This window comes from Tursiops truncatus, chromosome 1 (assembly GCF_011762595.2).
Source record: "Tursiops truncatus isolate mTurTru1 chromosome 1, mTurTru1.mat.Y, whole genome shotgun sequence".
Lineage (NCBI taxonomy): Eukaryota > Metazoa > Chordata > Mammalia > Artiodactyla > Delphinidae > Tursiops > Tursiops truncatus.
Window position 1 is genome coordinate 172,020,063 of NC_047034.1, and position 18,784 is coordinate 172,038,846.

The 18,784-nt window shown below is 47.1% G+C and overlaps 1 protein-coding gene across 5 annotated transcripts in view; it reads left to right on the forward strand.

Moving 5' to 3' along the window:
- CASP9 (caspase 9) overlaps positions 1-18,784 on the forward strand; it is a 30,326-nt gene that overhangs the window by 5,391 nt on the left and 6,151 nt on the right. For 3 of the 5 annotated variants that reach the window (XM_073795706.1, XM_033842913.2, XM_073795703.1), the window contains 4 exons: positions 8,855-8,889; positions 9,813-9,989; positions 10,418-10,507; positions 11,699-11,846. In XM_073795706.1, coding sequence (XP_073651807.1) covers positions 8,855-8,889; positions 9,813-9,989; positions 10,418-10,507; positions 11,699-11,846 — 450 coding nt within the window. The remainder of the gene's footprint in view (positions 1-8,854; positions 8,890-9,812; positions 9,990-10,417; positions 10,508-11,698; positions 11,847-18,784) is intronic. The other 2 variants (XM_033842921.2, XM_033842918.2) reach the window with 2 other exon arrangements.

Consider the following 18,784-nt stretch of genomic DNA (forward strand, 5'->3'; position numbering starts at 1 on the left):
CACATCCTTTTTCATGGATGCCTAGTGGGCCATTGCATGGATGCTAATAATAATAATAGTAGTAATGGTTAACCTTACTGAGTGCTTACTTTTTGCAAGGCACTGTCTGGAGTGCTCAATAAATGATTTATTATATTTATTTATTTATTTATTTTTGGCTGCGTTGGGTCTTCGTTGCTGCACGTGGGCTTTCTCTAGTTGCGGCGGGCGGGGACTACTCTTCATTGCAGTGCTCGGGCTTCTCATTGTGATGTGTCCCCGTGTTGGGGAGCACGGGCTCTAGGCTTGCGGGCTTCAGTAGTTGTGGCACGTGGGCTCAGTAGTTGTGGTTCGCGGGCTCTAGAGCGCAGACTGAGTAGTTGTGGCGCCCGGACTTAGCTGCTCTGCAGCATGTGGGATCTTTCTGGACCAGGGCTTGATCTCGTGTCCCCTGCATTGGCAGGCGGATTCTTAACCACTGCGCCACCAGGGAAGTCCCCTCAATAAATGATTTAATTTAATCTTACCAACTCTCTTGTAAGGTAGGTGCTACAGTTTTCCCAATTTACTGTTTTTTTGTTTGTTTGTTTGTTTTGTTTATGTTTTTTGGCCGTGTTGCTCGGCTTGCAGGATCTTAGTTCCCCCACCAGGGATTGAACCCAGGCCACGGCAGTGAAAGTGCAGAGCCCTAGCACTGGACTGCCAGGGAACTCCCCAGTTTACTGTTGAGCAAAGTGAGTGACAGATTGAGAAATGACTTGCCCCAAATCACGTAGTTAGTGAGATGTGGAAATAGGACTGCAGTCCAGGCTTCCCCACTGTCTGCTCTGCTGTATGGTCTCACATGTACTTTGCACTGTATTTCATTTATCCAACTTCTGTTAATGGACATTTGTGTTGTTTCTGCAGTGGCCTTGCATGTTCATCTATCTCCGACTGGGGATACATTTCTAGAAATGGAATTACTGGGTTAAAGTGTACATGTTCCCATCTGATAGATGCTGCCAACTTGGACTTCAAAAACATGCCATTTTATAATCACACCAACCATAAGTGAAGGAGACCATTTTCCCACACGCTTGCCAACAATGAGTATTAACATTTTTTCCTATGTGATGGGCAAAAAGTGGTGTCTGTTTTCTGTGCTGGATAACTGCATGATTTTGGATGACTCGTTAACGCAGAGAAACAAACATACATACTGAGGGTCTGGGGAAGAAGACCAGTCCTGGAATTATTCTACCATTAGGGAGGGAGGGAAAATACCAAGTCCAACTGTTGCTATCTTGTTCGGGGAAATGTCAGTGTGAGTCATTTAGGGCCAACAGTCTTGACTTAAAGCTTCCTGGTCTTGTGTGAGTTATTTTATTTCCTGTTTGTTGTGAATATTTTTTCCCAGTGGAAGCTTAAATCTGAAGGGTAAATGATAATAACAATAATAAGATCACTTTAAAATGTATATATTGATACACAGTGCTTTTCAGGTCATCAGAACAACCCTGTGGTAGACAGGGCAAGCTCCTCTGTTATCATATCCCATTTACAGGGGAGGAAGCTGGGCTCTGAGAACAACTCAGTCACAAAGCAAGTTCAAGGTCAGAGCTAGGACTTGGGCCTTGGTCTCCTGGCTTAATAGAGCGACTGCCCCATCCACCCATGATCTGCTGAAGGATGTCCCTTTTAGGAGCTGGGCTGGAGGCTCCTAAGTACTGCACAGGAATGTTTCCCAAGGTAGGTTTCATGGTGACCCACAAAGGAAGAGTTCTGTAGTCATACCAGTGGATGAGTAGGATTAGGGCCATCAGCTGGACTTCTCAGAGCCTTTAATAAGTTAATATGGGAAAGTGTGCTCTAGGTCAAGGTTTCTCAAGGGGGAGGGGCAATCTCCCCTCCCCACAAGAGACATTTGGCAATGTCTAGAGACATACTTTGTCGTTACGACTGAGGGTGGGTGAGTGCTGTTGGCCTCTAGTGGGTAGAGGCCAGCGTTGCTGCTAAACATCCTACAATGCACAGGACAGCCGCATAACAAAGAATAATCTGGCTTAAAATGTCAAGAGTGCTGGGGTTGTATATACATACTGCTCTGGAGTATGAGTGTTAATAATAATCATAGCTAAGCTCACTTTTATTAAGTTGTCAAATGTGTCGGGTTTTATGTACCTCACATGTACTAATGAACTGAGGCATCACCGCAGCCCTATGAGGTTGGTAGTTGCTCCTCTTATCCAGTAATACAGATGGGAACTGTAGCAGCCCCGAGACTGAATAACTTGTCCAATGTCACGCAGCTGGTAAGTGGTAGAGTAGGGATTTGAACCCAGGGACTCTGGCTCCAAAGTCCAGATCCACTCCATCTACTGCCTCATAAAGAACTAATTCTCTCATTCTCTTTCTTGTTCCTGTTTTTGTGCCATTTACTCATTAGTTCACTCAGATATTTACTGAGTACTTGCTGAGACCCAGGCATCAACCTGGTGTTGGGGACGCAGCATTAAACAAAGCTGCAGAGTCCATGCCTTCACATGGGAGGGTCAGACATTCAATCCATGCCTGCATAGCTGGGTCTTTAATCACCACTGTGGTTAGTGCCTCAAAGAAATTGAATACAGTGCTTTGGGGGACTTACCAGAGTGGGTGGCTTTGTCTTTTGATGTTCGGTGGGAAATGCCTTTTCCTTCAGAATGGAATTAACTTTCTTAGTTTTGGACATGATGCCTTGTCACTGCTTGTCTCAGCCAGGACCGCTTGCAGGGGGCGGGCTGGGAGAGCTGTTGGTGGCGGCATGAGTCAGCGTTCTCCAGAGAAACAGAATATAGATATAGGGATGTATAAAGAGATTTATTATAAGGAGTTGGCTCACGTGATTGTGGAGGCTGAAAGGTCCACAGTCTGCTCTCCTAGAGACCCAGGAAAGCCCACGGTATATTTGTGGTCCAAGTCCAGAAGCCGGAGAACCAGAGAGCTGTTGCTGTACATTCCAGTCTGGGGGCGGAAGACCCATGACCAGCTCAAAGTCAGGCAGAGAGTGAGTGAATTCTCCCTTCCTCCACCTTTTTGTTCCATTCAGGCCCTCAACGGATTGGACGGTGCCACCCACCGTGGGGAGGGTGATCTGTTTACTCATTCTGGAGATTGAAATGCTCATCTCATCCAGAAACATCCTCCCAGACATACGCAGAAATAATGTTTAAGCAAATATCTGGGCATCCTGTAGTCCAGTCAGGCTGACACATAAACATAAATTGGCCATCATGGTGGCCTGCTTACCTGGGCTAAAACTTTCTTGAAAGTTGGCTTTTTAGCCCTACCTGGTCTCCTGGCCCCTTCACCGTGGAGCTGGTGAGTGTGTTCACCTTCTATTAACAGTCAAGCTCTCTGAGTCTCCAGTTCCCCTCTGGCAGCTGGGGATAAATGACAGTCCTTCGCAGCTGCAAGGCCTGCTCCGAGGAGTCAGTGAAGCCATTCTTGGAAAAGACTTCACGTGGGGCCTTGCCTCAGGCGAGCACTCAGGCTGGTTGGCTTCCTTCTGTGATTTCTGAGTTGGCAAGGGCCAGCGCTAGGACATCTACCCCTCCTTCCCTTGGGCAGCAGAGGGGATGTGCTTCCCCCTCCTCCTTGTGCTGGAGACATGGGCATATGCCCAGTAATGCTCAGGCTATGACTGATTCTTTTGCACACACACTTGTCCATATGTGCTTCTTGTCCCCACGGGAGCTGTCATTTTGGGAAAAACGGCTTTCACGCACGGTACATCTGACCATGTCGTCCTCCGTGAGGGTCCGCAAGCGTGCCGTGCTCTTGTACCCCTCCCTGCCTTTGTTAGTGCTGTGACTGCTGCCTCGAGCCTTCCCTACCTCTTTATTTTGGTACCTTTGTCCGTTTACTCCTTCTACATGTCCCTGTAGCCTATGGACCTCTCAAGAGCAACCATTTTGCTTTGTGTACCTTTGAAAATTTTTTATTTATTTCTATTTTTTTTTTTAATTTTTGTAATTTTTACTTTTTTTTTTGGCCGCGCCATGCAGCACGCAGGATCTTAGTTCCCCGACCAGGGATCGAACCCCTGCCCCCTGCAGTGGAAGCATGGAGTCTTAACCACTGAACTGCCAGGGAAACCCCCCCCCCCTTTTTTTAAGTAAAAAGTAAAAAAAAAATTTCAAGCTTTATTTAGGTATAATTGACGTATAACATTGTGTAAGCTTAAGGTGATGATTTGATACATGGATATACTATGGAACGATTACCACAATAAGGCTAGTTAACGCATCCATCAACTCACATAATTAACACTTTTTGTGTATGTGTCATGAGAGCATTTGAGATTTACTTGCTTAGCAACTTCCAACTGTGTAATACAGTACTGTTAAATATAGTCACTATGCTCTACATTAGATCCTCAGAATGTATCCATCTTAAAATTGGAAGTTGGTACCCTTTGGCCAACATTTCCCCACTTCCCCAGCTAGCCACCACTATTCTACTCTCTGTTTCTATGAGTTTGGCTCTTTTAGATTCCACATGTAAGCGAGATCATATAGTATTTGTCTTTCTCTGTTTGACTTATTTCATTTAGCATAATGCCCTCAGGGTCCATCCATGTTATCGCAAGAGGCAGAATTTCCTTCTTTTTTGTGGCCTAATAATATTCCATTGTATATATACCACATTTTTTATCCATTCATCCTTCTGGGGACACTTGGGTTGTTTCCATGTCTTGCCTATTGTGAATAATGCTGCAGTGAACATGAGGGTGCAGATAGCTCTTCGAGATCCTGGTTTCATTTATTTTGGATATATACCCAGGAGTGGAATTGCTGGATCATATAGTATTACTATTTTTGATTTTCTGAGGAACCTCCATACTGTTTTCCATAGTGGCTGTACCAATATACATTTCCACTAACAGTGCACAAGGGGTCCCTTTTCTCCACATCCTTGCCAACATTTGTTATCTCTTGTCTTTTTAAATAGCCATTCTAACAGCTATGAGGTATATCTCACTGTGGTTTTGATTTGCATTTCTCTGATTAGTGATGTTGAGCAACTTTCACATACCTGTTGGCCATTTGTATGTCTTCTTTGGAAAAATGTCTGTTCAGTTCCTCTGCCTATTTTTTAACTGGATTATTTGGGTTTTTTGCTATTGAGTTATATGAGTTTTTAATATATTTTGGATATCGATCCTTATCAGATATACAGTTTGCAAATATTTTCTCCCCTTTTGTAGGTTGCCTTTTCATTTTGTTGATTTTTTCTTCTGCTGTGTAGAAGCTTTGTAGTTTGATGTAGTTCCGCTTGTTGATTTTTGCTTTTGTTGCTTGTAATTTGGTGTCATATCCCAAAAAATCGTTGCCAAGACTAGTGTTAAGGTCTTGTGTTTTCTTCAAGGAGTTTTATGGTTTCAGGTCTCACATTTAAGTCTTTAATCCATTTTGAGTGATTTTTGTGAATGGTGTAAGGTAGGGGTCCAATTTTATTCTTTTGCATGTGAATATCCAGTTTTCCCAACACTATTTATTGAGGAGACTCTCCTTTCTCAATTGTATGTTCTTTGCTCCTTTGTCATAAATTAATTGTCCATATATATGTGGGTTTATTTCTTGGCTCTCAGTTCTGGTCCATTGATCTGTGTGTTTTTCTGTCAATACCATGCTGTTTTGATTACTATAGCTTTGTAGTATAATTTTAAATCAGGGAATGTGATACCTCCAGGTTTGCTCTTTTTTCTCAAGATTGCTTTAGCTGTTTGGGGTCTTTTGTGGTTCCATATAAATTTTAGGATTATTTTCTATTTCTGTGAAAAATGTTGTTGGGATTTTGATAGGGGTTGCATTGAATCTGTTGATCCCAATTTTATGTTTTTGATGTCACAATTTATATCTTTTATATTGTGTATCCATTAACAAATTATTATAGCAATAGTTATATATAATATTTTTGTCCTTTAACCTTTATACTAGAGTTAAGTGATTAACACTCCACCACCACAGTATTAGAGTATCTGATTTTGACTAGGTACCAGTGTGTTCTATATTTTCATGTGTTTCCACATTACTAATTAGCATCTTTCATTTCAGCCTGAAGACTTTCTTTCTGCATTTCTTGTAAGGCAGGTCTAGCAGTGATGAACTCCCTCAGCTTTTGTTTGCCTGGAAAAGTCTTTCCATTCCTGAAGGACAGCTTGGCTGGGTAAAGTATTCTTGGCAGGCAATTTTTTTCTTTGAGCACATTGCATATATCATCCCATTCTCTTCTTGCCAGCAAGGTTTCTGCTGAGAAGTCTGCTGATAGCTGTAAGGTGGTTCCCTCGTATGTGAGGAATTTTTTTCTTTTGTTGCTTTTAAAATTCTCTCTCTGTCTTTGATTTTAGACAGTTTTATTGTAATGTGTCTTGGAGAAGATCTTTTTGGGTTGAAATTGTTTGGGGATCTGTGAGCTTCTTGAACTTGGATTTCCAAATCCCTCCCCATATTTGGGAAGTTCTAAGCCATTATTTCTTTAAATAAGCTTTCTGTCCCTTTGTCCCTCTCTTCTTCTGAGACTCCAATAATGCATAGATTGTTTCTTTGAATGATATCCTACAGGCTTTACATACATAGGCTTACTTCGTTCTATTTCATTTTTTTCCCTATGTTTTCTTCTGAATGGGTAATTTCAAATGACTTGTCTTCTATACAGATTCTTTCTTCTGCTTGGTCACGTCTGATGTTGATGCTTTCTATTGCATAGTTCATTTCATTCATTGTATTTTTCTGAGCCACAGTTTTTGTGTGTGTATGTGTTTAAGATTTTCATCTCTCTGTTAAACTCCTCATTTTGTTTGTGTATAGGTTTCTTGATTTTGTTGAATTGCCTTTCTGTCTTTTCTTATAGCTCACTGAGCTTCCTTAAAACAATTTTGAATTCTTTATTGGGCAAATCATAGATTTCCATTTCTTTGGGGTCAGTTACTGTGGAAAACTATTGTATTCTTTTGGTGGAATCTTGTTTCCTTGATTCTTCATGTTCTTCAAAGTCTTATGTCACTGTCTTTGCATTTGAAGAAGGCGTAACCTCCTCCAGTCTTTACTCTTCAATGTGTCCTATATAGTTGGATTTTTGCACCAATCGTGTACTGGAACTTCTCTGCTGGACTCCTGGACTTCCACAAAGGCACTCTTGTCTGTGGGTGATTGTGAAAATTGGTGTTCTTTGGGAGGAGGAAGGCGGTAGAAAACTCTTATTCTGCCATTTTGATGATGTTACTCTCTCACTTTAGGGATCATTACTGCTAATTCAGGAAATGAATACATTTTTCAGTTGTAGATAATGGTATATTTTTGGGGTATAGTGGAATTTTGGAAATGAGCAGTTGTTAAAGATTTAAGTCTGTGGCCTAATAGGAGTCTTCAGGCTAGGTAAAACCATTTCCAATTTAAAAGATGGAATGTAAATGCATTTCTGGCATGACTTTTATTTTTTTATTATTATTTTTTTTTGTGGTACGCGGGCCTCTCACTGTTGTGGCCTCTCCCGTTGCGGAGCACAGGCTCCGGACGCGCAGGCTCAGTGGCCATGGCTCACGGGCCCAGCCGCTCCGCGGCATGTGGGACCTTTCTGGACCGGGGCACGAACCCGTGTCCCCTGCATCGGCAGGCGGACTCTCAACAACTGTGCCACCAGGGAAGCCCCTGGCATGACTTTTAAACTGGCAAAAGAATAGTTCCCAACAAGGTCCAGGCCCACTCTGAGCAATGAATGGCACCATAGTTGGATCATGAGAATAGTCTCCAGTGTGACTTGGAGATGGTCAATGTGTTCTATTTGTTTAAAAAAGAAAAAGTCCTGTAACCTTGTAGGCTGGTGGCCAGTTGACTTCTTGCTAGTTGAAATGAAAACTCTTTTGATACTGAAGGAAAAATGACCATCTTTACTTATTTATTCATTCTTCAACTATTTCCTGAGGACCTACTGTGTGCTGGGCTCCATGGATTCCACAGAGAGGGAGCAGACCTGGAGCTTCCTTATGTCTTTCTGTTCTAGAATTTCACATAAATGGAATCCCACCATATATACTCTGCTGGCTTTTTTTTCCTTGGCCTGGGTTTTTGCGGTTATCCGTGGTGTTGGCATGTAACTCATTCCTTTTAGGCTCTGTGTATCCCTTTGTATGGCTGTATCAGTTTGCTTACCCATCAATTTGTTTTTTTTATTTTTTAGTCTTTTAACAACTTTTATTTGTGACGTACAGCAGCATTAATCATCTTTATCATGTTGTACATTACATCCCTAGTACTTACTTAGCATTTTAAATTAATTAATTAATTAATTTTGGCTGTGCCGGGTCTTAGTTGTGGCACACAGGATCTTCGTTGCGGCATGCAGGATCTTTAGTTGTGGCACACAGGCTTCTTAGTTGCGGCACGTGGACTTCTTAGTTGTGGCATGCATGCAGTATCTACTTCCCCGAACAGGGATTGAACCCGGGCCCCCTGCATTGGTAGTATGGAGTCTTACCCACTGGACCACCAGGGAAGTCCCCCCATCAACTTGTTGATGGACGTTTGGGTTGTTTCTGGTTTGGGGATTATGAATAAGTCTTCGGTGATCATTCACGGGCAAGTCTTTTTGTGCCCATTGTGCTCATTTCTCTTGGGTATATATATACCTGGGAGTGGAGTTGCTGGTCAGAGAGTAGGTGTGTGTTTAACTTTATTGGAAACTTCTAAGCAGTTCCCCAAGGTGGCTGTGCCACTTGGCTCTCACCAGCAGTTCCTGAGGGTTCCTGAGTTCCTGCTTCTCTGTGCTTCTGTGGGAGCTGTCCTCACAGTGTCCCTTGCCCTTCCCCTGTTGGACCCCGACATTCACATTTTCCTTCTTTCTCTCTCTCCAGGTGCTCAGGACAGAGCCAAGGGAAATGCCGACTTGGTGAGTCTTCATGTGATTCGGGGCCAGTTGTGTTGGCTTTGGGTTCTTCGGCTCTCCACTTCCCAGATCCTTCCTGCAGCTGTGTCAGGAGCCCAGGGAACTCAACCCAGCTGGAGAGAGGGTCCCAGTCCCAGGCCTTCTACAGCACCCTGGCCCTGGTGCAGCTCTTCCTGCGGCAGATAGTCTAACTCTGCTCTTTCCTCGTCTGTGAAGTTTAGATCTGACGAGGGGTGGGCATCAGAATCGGCTGCAGCAGCCTCCCCAGACCAAGTCAGTCTCTGTCTTAGTCACAGCATTTATCGTGTGACTCCTGTGTGTCAGCCCTGGGCTTCGTGCTAGGACACCTGGGAACAGACCACTCAAGTTTCTAGCCCTCATGGAGCCACCAGCCTAGCAGAGGCTAGTCACACAAAGAAATATATAAGTATAAATACTGTTAAGTACCATAAGCAAAAAGAACAGGCTGCTGTGAGAGAGAATTACTAGGGAAACGTTGAACCTCTGGAGGAAGTGGCCTCAGACTCTCCGAGGGTGGCCCGGGTGAGAGTCTGCTGGCAGATCTGACCACACGATTCTCAGGTGCTCCCCTGGACTGGGCGACCTCTAGGTCCTTTTGGGGTGAATGTCTAGGGGAGTTGGATTTCTAAGCTAGCAGCTCCTATCCCTGAATACTGCGATGGGAGCTAATCTTTGGTCCCACGTTTAGCTGTTCATCTGTCACACAGCTAGTGCGCACCCTAGTCTGCTTCGCAGTCTGGAATGCTGGGTGTAGATCCCAGACCCCTCCTTCAGAGGGAGGCAGACTGCATGCTCTGTCCCGTCTCTCTAAACTGTCTACCCCATGAGTGAAACCCAGGGGGTCGCCTTCTCTCCCGAGGAGTGCAACGAGACCCCGGTTTACGCTGGTCCCCGTGCTTGGGCAGGCATACGTCCTGAACGCAGACCCCTGTGGACACTGCCTCATTATCAACAATGTGAACTTCTGCCACGAGTCGGGGCTCAGGACCCGCACGGGCTCCAGTATTGACTGTGAGAGGATGCAGCAACGCTTCCACTTGCTGCATTTCGTGGTGGAGGTGAAGTGTAACCTGACTGCCAAGGTATGGTCCCTGTGCACAGAGAGAGACGGGGGGCGGGTGGGGTAGTGTCCTGCGAGGGACCCTGGAAACAAATGACTCCCCAAGATGAGCCCTTCGGTCTGTAGGACTGTGAGAGGCAGTATGGTTCAGTGGTTACCAGTGCAAGCTTCAGACTCAGAGACCCGGGTTGAGGACTGGCTCTCCCACTCCCTGTGTGACTCCCAAGCCTTAGCTTCTTTGTCTAGACAGCGAGAACCATGCTCACCTCCTAGGGTCATTGTAGGAGTAAATAAAGAGTGCCTAGCCCAGCATCCCTTCCCCAAGGATGGTGGCTATTGTGATTGCTGTGACTGTCATTACTTCACTATTGGCCCTGGGAGCAGGGGGCAGGCCCGGGACAAGGACCTGATCCGTCAGCGGTCTGGCTCACCTTCAGCCCTCTCTTGTAGCAAATGGTCCAGGCTTTGGTGGAGCTGGCGCGGCGGGACCACAGTGCTCTGGACTGCTGCGTGGTGGTCATCCTCTCTCATGGCTGTCAGGTAGGCGACCTCACCTCCTTGGGCAGGTGCCTGGGAAGCCTGCCCTGAGAGGCTGTGCAGAGCCCCGTCCTTTCCTGTGTCCAAGACACCCTGGCCCTGTAGGAAGAGCCGCGGGGCCCTGTCCACCTCTTGTTGTTTTCTCGGGAGCCATTTGCCCTCTGAGGGGTTGATGCTCCTCCTGGGTGGCACGGTGTCCCTTGGAGAAGCTGTCTGGGAGAGGCAGGAAAAGACAAGCTGGATTTTGTTCAGAGCTGGACATTGCTCTGCTCATGTCAGCTCATAAGAGCTCCCAGTTCCTGCCTCGGTCCTGCTTGGTTTTGTTCCGGGCCGTTTGCTGCTGGCTGGGAGTCGGGACACTGGGACCCACTCTGGGCTTGGCCACTAATGTGCTGGGTCATTGTGGCCACGCCCCTCCCCCTTCCTGGGCCTCAGTTTCCCCATCTTTTGAGTTGAGGGGTTGGACAGAACAGAGGTAACAACCCCTATGGGTTGCACAGTGTTTTCAAAACTCGCAGCTTTAGCACTAATATCAGGATTTCCGGCTTCTCTTGAAAAGCCCCAAAGGTCTGACCTTATCAGGCCAGCATCGTCATGGAGCAAAGCTCTGGCCTTTGGCAGGCAGGGGCTGCCCGTTTGGTTCTTTCATTCACAGTGTGGTTCCTAGACCGGCAGCCTGGGCATCACCTGGCAGCTCTCGAGAATGCGGACCCTCATTCAGAGCCTGCACCTTAACGAGATCCCTGTGCACATAAAGTTTGAGATGAATTCGTCTAGAATAGCAGTTCTCAACGTTTCATTGCAAGAGAGGTGCCTGAAGGACCAGACTGCTGGTCCCACTACAAGGGATTCTGATTTAGGAAGTCTGGGTGGGACCCAGGAATTTGTATGTCTTAACCAGTTCCCAGGTGATGTTGATGCTGCTGCTTCAGGGACCACACTTTGAGAGCAGCCGATCTGGAGGTAGCTGCCCAGTGTCCTCGAGTTAGGCTATCTGGTGCTTATAGGCATGTGAGTTTCAGACCCCTGCAGTAGAGGTGGACAAGGGGCTGCCCGGAACCGACCTGCTGTAACTCAGCCTTGTGCCCCTGGGTGGGACCTTCTAAATGCTTGGCCCCCACAAAGCCTCTGAACAGGCTGTTGGATTCCTACCCTGACTTCTTGGGTTTGTCACCAGGATTCATGGTTTTCTAGGCTAGCCACCTCCAGTTCCCGGGCGCTGTTTATGGCATGGATGGATATCCCGTGTCTGTCGAGAGAATTGTGAACATCTTCAATGGAACTGGCTGCCCCAGCTTGGGAGGGAAGCCCAAGCTCTTCTTCATCCAGGCCTGTGGTGGAGGTAGGCCGGTCCTCAGCCTCCCTGCCCCTGTGCGTCTAGTGGGGAAGCAGCCACCGCCTACTTCCTTCTCCATCGCTCCCTCGATGTCCCAGGGGTTGATCCAGGCAGCCGGGGGCGTCCCAAACATGGTCACTGCTCTCCGAATGTGGCATCTCCATCTAGCTGGAGTAGCTTCAGCTCTGTCCAGCCTTTAGAGGTTTGCGTCTTCCGTCTCACAGTGCCATAGCATCAGGGGATCATTCAGCTGTGGCCACTTCAACCCCAGAGACTTGGCAAAAACAAACAATGCAGAGGAGAGAGAAAACCTCTTTCATTTTCCTTATCATCATTCCCCTGACCTCTATCAACCAGGCTCCCTTCCCCCTTTCGCAGAGAAAGGGAGGCCATTGCTGAATTAACTACTGGAATTCCCAAAGGCTTAGGTTCTGGGGATTCAGTAATTTTTAAGGATTATTTAGATTGTTTGTAGTTTTGCTATATGTCCTGATTTTAAACCTGAGCCCTACTTCAACGTTACCAGGTTTTCTTATAAAATAAAACAAGAGGGAAGAGAGAACAACATTATGTGTCCTGGATTATGGGACATGATGGCATCTCCAGGGGCAGGGATGTCTGAAAGGCATATCACTTCCTTGTCCCTTGGCCTGATCTGCCAGAGAAGCGGGCATTGTTATACCATAGAGCTGTCAGCTTGCATGCCAAGTGTGCACACCAGTGACCTGTAACGTGGGCACCTGAGGCATATTCTTCTGCACACGGTGATTTGTCCCATACTATTCCACATTGGCGGGGGAGTCATGGGAGAGATTGTCTAGGAGGGCAGGCTCTGGTCATATGATTCATCCAGTAAGTTTATTGACCACCGGCTGTATACACCAGGCTGTAGAGATGCAGAGGTGGGGTCTCTGTCCCCTGGAACTTATAATTTGACGGGAACTGTGTTAAGTCACTATCATGACCCAGGCCTATAACTTGGCCACGAGTGATGGAGAACACTGGGTTAAATCCTGCGTTAGCTACTCCCTGCACAGCCACGGGCCAGTTAATCTCTAGAAGTCTTGGCAAATAGGGATAGCAACAGAGCCTGGCTCTTAGTGTTACTATCTCTCACATACTAATCAGTGTGGCTCCTTTTTTTAAAAATAAATTTATTATTTATTTATTTGTTTATTTATTTTTGGCTGCGTTGGGTCTTTGTCGCTGTGTGTGGGCTTTCTCTAGTTGCGGCGAGAGGGAGTTGCTCTTCATTGCGGTGCGGAGGCTTCTCATTGCTGTGGCTTCTCTTGTTGTGGAGCACGGGCTCTAGGCACGCGGGCTTCAGTAGTCGTGGAACACGGGCTCAGTAGTTGTGGCTCGCGGGCTCTAGAGCTCAGGCACAGTAGTTGGGGTGCACGGGCTTTAGTTGCTCCGCGGCATGTGGGATCTTCCTGGACCAGGGCACGAACCTGTATCCCCTGCATTGGCAGGCGGATTCTTAACCACTGCACCACCAGGGAAGCCCTAGTGTGTCTCTTAACACACTTAACACATTGCCTGGTTCATTTTCCTAACTGGAAACATGGCCTCCCTCCTCCTGCTGACCCCAGAGGACTCAGGGTCACATAAGAGCCCCACCCCTGTCACCAGTGCAGTTATCTCAGAGTGATGATGACAGGTAGATGGAGAGGCTGCTGTTCTTGGGTTGAAATCCTTTGTAACTTGTCTTTCTTCTTATGATCCAGGATGTGTGGTCAAGTGATGTGCTTACTCAGAAGTGTGTGGTCCCTCTTTCTCTTGTGAATCAAAGGAAGAACAGACTGAAGGGTGAGCCGGGGTGCCAGCTTTCTGGGGAAGATAGCCGGTCTTCTGGGCCAGGGCCCACCCCACTGTCCATTCTCAGCAGCGAAGGAGGATCTTTGTGGTGTTACTCTTTGGACTCCTTAGCAGGGCCGCTGGGCCCTTGATCTGGGCCCGACCTCTTTGCCTCCCCCACCTGGCATGCTGTGCCCACCCCAGGGCACAGCCTTCCCAGGACACCAGGGTCTGGCTTACTCCTCAGGCTTTCTATGTGCCATTCCTCTGCCTTGTCTCCTGGCCACCTCTTAATCATCCATCCTTCTGGTTACAGCTTATTGTCACCGCTTCCAGGAAGCCTTCCCTGAACACCTCCTTCCTTGCAGAAAGTCAGGGTTCACGCCGGCTGTTGTGCTCCTGCAGCCCCCGTTCTTTCCTTGTCTTAGCACTTTCTCCTTGCGTTCAGATGGCCTCGTCCCCTGGTCAGCTCTCTGAGGGCAGAGCCAATCACATCCGCCCTGCAGCTGGGTCCCCAGCCTGGCACAAAGCCCACAGTATGCTTGCATCTTATGTGCATTCTAATTGTTTGAATTTGAAATAGAACCATACAAAAATATGGTTTGAAGTAATGTGGACTCCTGCCATTAAAAATAAAACCAAACAATTCACTGACAACAGCAGGATTCCAAAGCTGGAACGCAGTGATTAAGGTGCCACTTTCGGAGCGGCAGTCTCTGCTTAGCTCCCTGCTGCGGGATCTTGTGTTTAACGCTGTTGCCACATGGTGGCGCCACCATCAGCTGAGGACAGAAATACCCAAATGTCAGTGACAGTTGTTTGGTGTCTGGTGACTGGTGTCGTGTTGTTTACAGGTCTCTGAATGTCTGCCCTGGATTTTGGTGACTCTTGTGTTGCTATTTTAAGATTCACTGTTGTTACAATTTAAATCAATTAAAAAATCTTCTAAATGTCATCCGCCCCTTCGTTAAGAGGTAGTGCGGGCACCAACACGGAAGAGCGTACCTCAAAGTCAGTAACTCTGGTGTGAAACTTCAGTGTTAGCATGATGAACTCAGCCAGAGCTGAGTGGCCTAAATTTTGGGGTGACCCCTCCAGAACTTTAGAGATCATGCTGAGAAGCTGGAAAGGAAGAATAATGTACGACAGTGGTTGTGGATTTTATGTGCTGAGGGAACGGCTCCTCTTCCCACTGTGAATTCTTATGGGGTGTTATTCTTCCTCGTAGGGAGTTTTGAATCAATAAGCCTGCTTAAGAAGAAAGCAATGGCTTAAATGCATAACCCATAGGCGAGGCCTTCCCAGCAGATTTGTAGGAGGATGACACGTGGATGGAGACACGGCCAGCATCCCCTGTCTGACCCCTTCTTCCTCTGACCCCGATCCTCCCCTCTCAGATCCCATCGTCCCATTTTCACAGGCAGCCCCCACCCGTCTCCTTAGGCCCTTCCTACGGCATCCCCCACTGAAGCGCTCCCTCCCCCACGGCACCCTGCTTCCCCGGGCAGACCCAGCGGCAGCCCCAGATTCCCCTCTCAGGTCCCCTCCCCCGTCCGACTTCCCCTAGGACAGATTCGAGAATCTCGACCAAGCAAACAACCGGAAGCAGTGACCTGAGGCAGCTATGCCAGCGTCCAGCTCTCACAGATCTAAGAGGCCCCCTTGGCAGGCTTGGGAAGCAGCAGGTTGAGAGGCGCAGAGGCCTGGTCCCCTGCGCCTTAGGTGTGAGACCACAGACAAATTACCGAGTTTTCTGAGCTTTAGTTGTATGGGGTGAGAGGTCAATAGATTTTTTATTTTAAAGGTTTTATTTATTTATTTATTTATTGGCCACACTGCACGGCAAATGGGATCTTAGTTCCTCGATCAGGGATCGAACCTGTGCCCCCTGCAGTGGAAGCACGGAGTCTTAACTGCTGGACCGCCAGGGAAGTCCGATCAGTAAATGTTGGGGTTATTATTATGGGGTTTCCAGAAGCATCTTTGTCCTGTCTCTGTCCCCTGTGGATGGGACCCCAGCTTCCCTGGGTGAACTGTGACCTCCCTCCCTCCTTGCTATTACCCACCGTGGATCTAGCCACACAAACCCTCCAGCTCTCCTGCCCAGAGACCTGCCCGACAGGTGCTGTTTCTCCCACCAGGATTGCTCTCCCTTCTCACATGGGAGCCTGGGTCACAACTGCCTGCTCCAGAAACCCTCCCCTGCGGAACCCCGGGCCCCTCGGCCCTCTGCCTGTCTTTGCTGAAGCTCTTTTCAGCTGCTTCCTTTCTGAAGTAACACTTTGTACTCTGCAGTGAGCTCTGCTTTGGAGGAACTCATCCCAGGACATGTCCTGCAGCGTCACCGCCCCAGTGACTCTGTGGCTGCGCTGTGTGTGGCCCGAGTCCTGCCCTGACTCCTAACCCTCTGTTTTCCAGGCCTGCCACTGCTCTGGGGCAGTTTGGGTTTTAAAACAGAAAAGACAGAAAATATGGCAACTTAAAGAAAGAAACATCCAGAATCCTACGAGCCCGACATGGCAGCCTCATTTTGCCTTTTACCTCTGGATCTTGGCCGAGGGGCGTGGTCTGCGTTTCTCATTGAACCTTATCCCTGAAGCATCACCCCACGTCTCCACAGTCTCCACTGTCACCGTTCAAATGGCTTATAATCTTGCATTGTAGTGATACGCACTCACTTACTAAACCAATCCCTAGTGTTGGCCATTTCGGTGGTATCCAATTTTTGGCTCACATGACCACCAATGTCTTTGTATTGAGGGCTTTTGGCTTCACTTGAATTATTTCCTTAGGAAATTACTGAATCAGGGGTGTAAACATCTCCATGGATCCCATTACCTGTGACTTAATGCCTTCTTTGGTTTCCATAAAAGGGTTTGAGGTAACTTAAGGAAGTACAAGTGATGTAGCAGAACAAAATACAGAGAAAAAGAAAATAAGGAGGAAATAGAAATGCAAGGAAAGAAGAGGAGTAAGTTTGGCATCTAGAAGTGCGTCTCGTGAGGTTCTGCGTGCTTGCTAGAGGTGGCCTGCAGATCGGCTTTGTGCTTTCCAGCCTCTGAGGCACGATAGGGTGAGGTAGAATTGCTCATAAGATCCACCTTATTTGGTATTCGTAAGACAGAATTGCCAAGAATGACAGTTTTTCTCCCCTGGGTTGTCTTAATAGGGGACACTGTAAGATAGTGGACAGTTGCCTCAACTGTATACCTACCAAAAAATAAAAGAGATCAGTTTTATATCTTTTGTTTTTAAAAAATTTTATCTATTTGGCCGTTCTGCACAGCATGCAGGATCTTAGTTCCCCAGCCAGGGATCGAACCCGTGTTCTCTGCATTGGGAGCACGGAGTCTTAACCACTGGAATGCCAGGGAAGTCCTTTTTTTAAATTAAAGAAAAAAAATCCAAGTCTCAATGTAAATTGAGGGCAGAGTTTTTTCAGTTTGGGTGTTTAGCTCCCCAGACAGGATCCCATCTTCTTCTTCTTTTTTTTAGCTGCACTGCTTGGCTTGCAAGATCTTAATTCCCTAACCAGGGATTGAACCTGGGCCCTCGCCAGTGGAGGTGCGGAGTCCTAACCACTGGTCCACCAGGGAATTCCCCCATCTTCTTATTTTCTGTCTTCTTCGGTGCCCATGTTGGTGCTCTGTACCCCAGGGGTAGTCCGTGGGTATGTGTCTCTGCCATCTGTGTCATAAACCATGATTTTAAAGAAGCCTTTATCGTAACCTGAGGAAAATCCTCATGATGCCCTGTTAAGGGAATAAAGCATGATTAGTTGAACCTGCAAATAAGCAGGTAAAAACAAAACACAAAAGATTGGAAGGAGGTGCAGCAAACCATTAGTCATGGTTGTCTTTGGCTGCTGCCAACATGGCCAGGCTTTGTTTTGTTTTGAATCATAATGTTGAGATTTAATGTGTGTTTGGGGAAGAAGCCACAAATATGGTTACAAAAAAATCAACAAGGACAAAATGATCAAAGTGCATAATAATTGGTCGGTAAACTCATGAGATCAAAAGTAGTTCATGCTGGGCTTCCCTGGTGGTGCAGTGGTTAAGAATCCGCCTGCCAGTGCAGGGGACACGGGTTCGAGCCCTGGTCTGGGAAGACCCCACATGCCACGTAGCAACTAAGCCCGTGTACCACAACTACTGAGCCTGCGCTCTACAGCCTGCAAGCCACAACTACTGAGCCCATGTGCCACAACTACTGAAGCCCGCGCGCCTAGAGCCTGTGCTGTGCAACAAGAGAAGCCACCGCAATGAGAAGCCTGTGCAGCGCAATGAAGAGTAGCCCCCACTGGGGCTTCCCTGGTGGCGCAGTGGTTGAGAGTCCGCCTGCTGATGCAGGGGACACGGGTTTGTGCCCCGGTCCGGGAGGATCCCACATGCTGTGGAGCGACTGGGCCCGTGAGCCATGGCCGCTGAGCCTGCGCATCCGGAGCCTGTGCTCTGCAGCGGGAGAGGCCACAACAGTGAGAGGCCCGTGTACCGCAAAAAAAAAAAAAAAAAAAAAAAAAAAAAAAGAGTAGCACCCGCTCACTGCAACTAGAGAAAGCCCGTGCGCAGCAACGAAGACCCAATGCAGCCAAAAAATAAATAAATAAATTTATTTAAAAAAAAAAAGTTCATGCTCATTAAAAAACAAACAAAATCAAAGTCCTCAGAGTTGTATAAAGGTGAAAAGTCAAAGTCCTGGGCCCATCCCTACTCCCATTCTTGTTCTTCAGAAGAGCCACTGTTAACAATTGGTGTTTCCTTCCAGACTTTTCTCTTTCTCTCCTGTCCATTTATCCATCATATCTATGCCAGACAGGTCATACGTTATATACTGTTCTGTGACCTTTTGGGGGGTAATTTCTTCTAATTTAAACACGTTGTGATAAAATGCACGTCACATTTACCATGGGAAGCAGTCTTAGGTGTATAGCTCTGGAGGGGTATTAAGCACATTCCCGCTGGTGTGCAGCCATCACCACCGTCCATGTCCAAAACTCTTTTCATTTTGCTAAACTGAAACTCTGTACCCATTAAGCACTAATCCCCATTCCCCGTTCCTCCAGCCCCTAGTAACCAGTATTCTGTTTTCTGTTTCTATGAATTGGGTTACTCGAGGCACCTCATGTAAGCAGAATCATGCAGTAT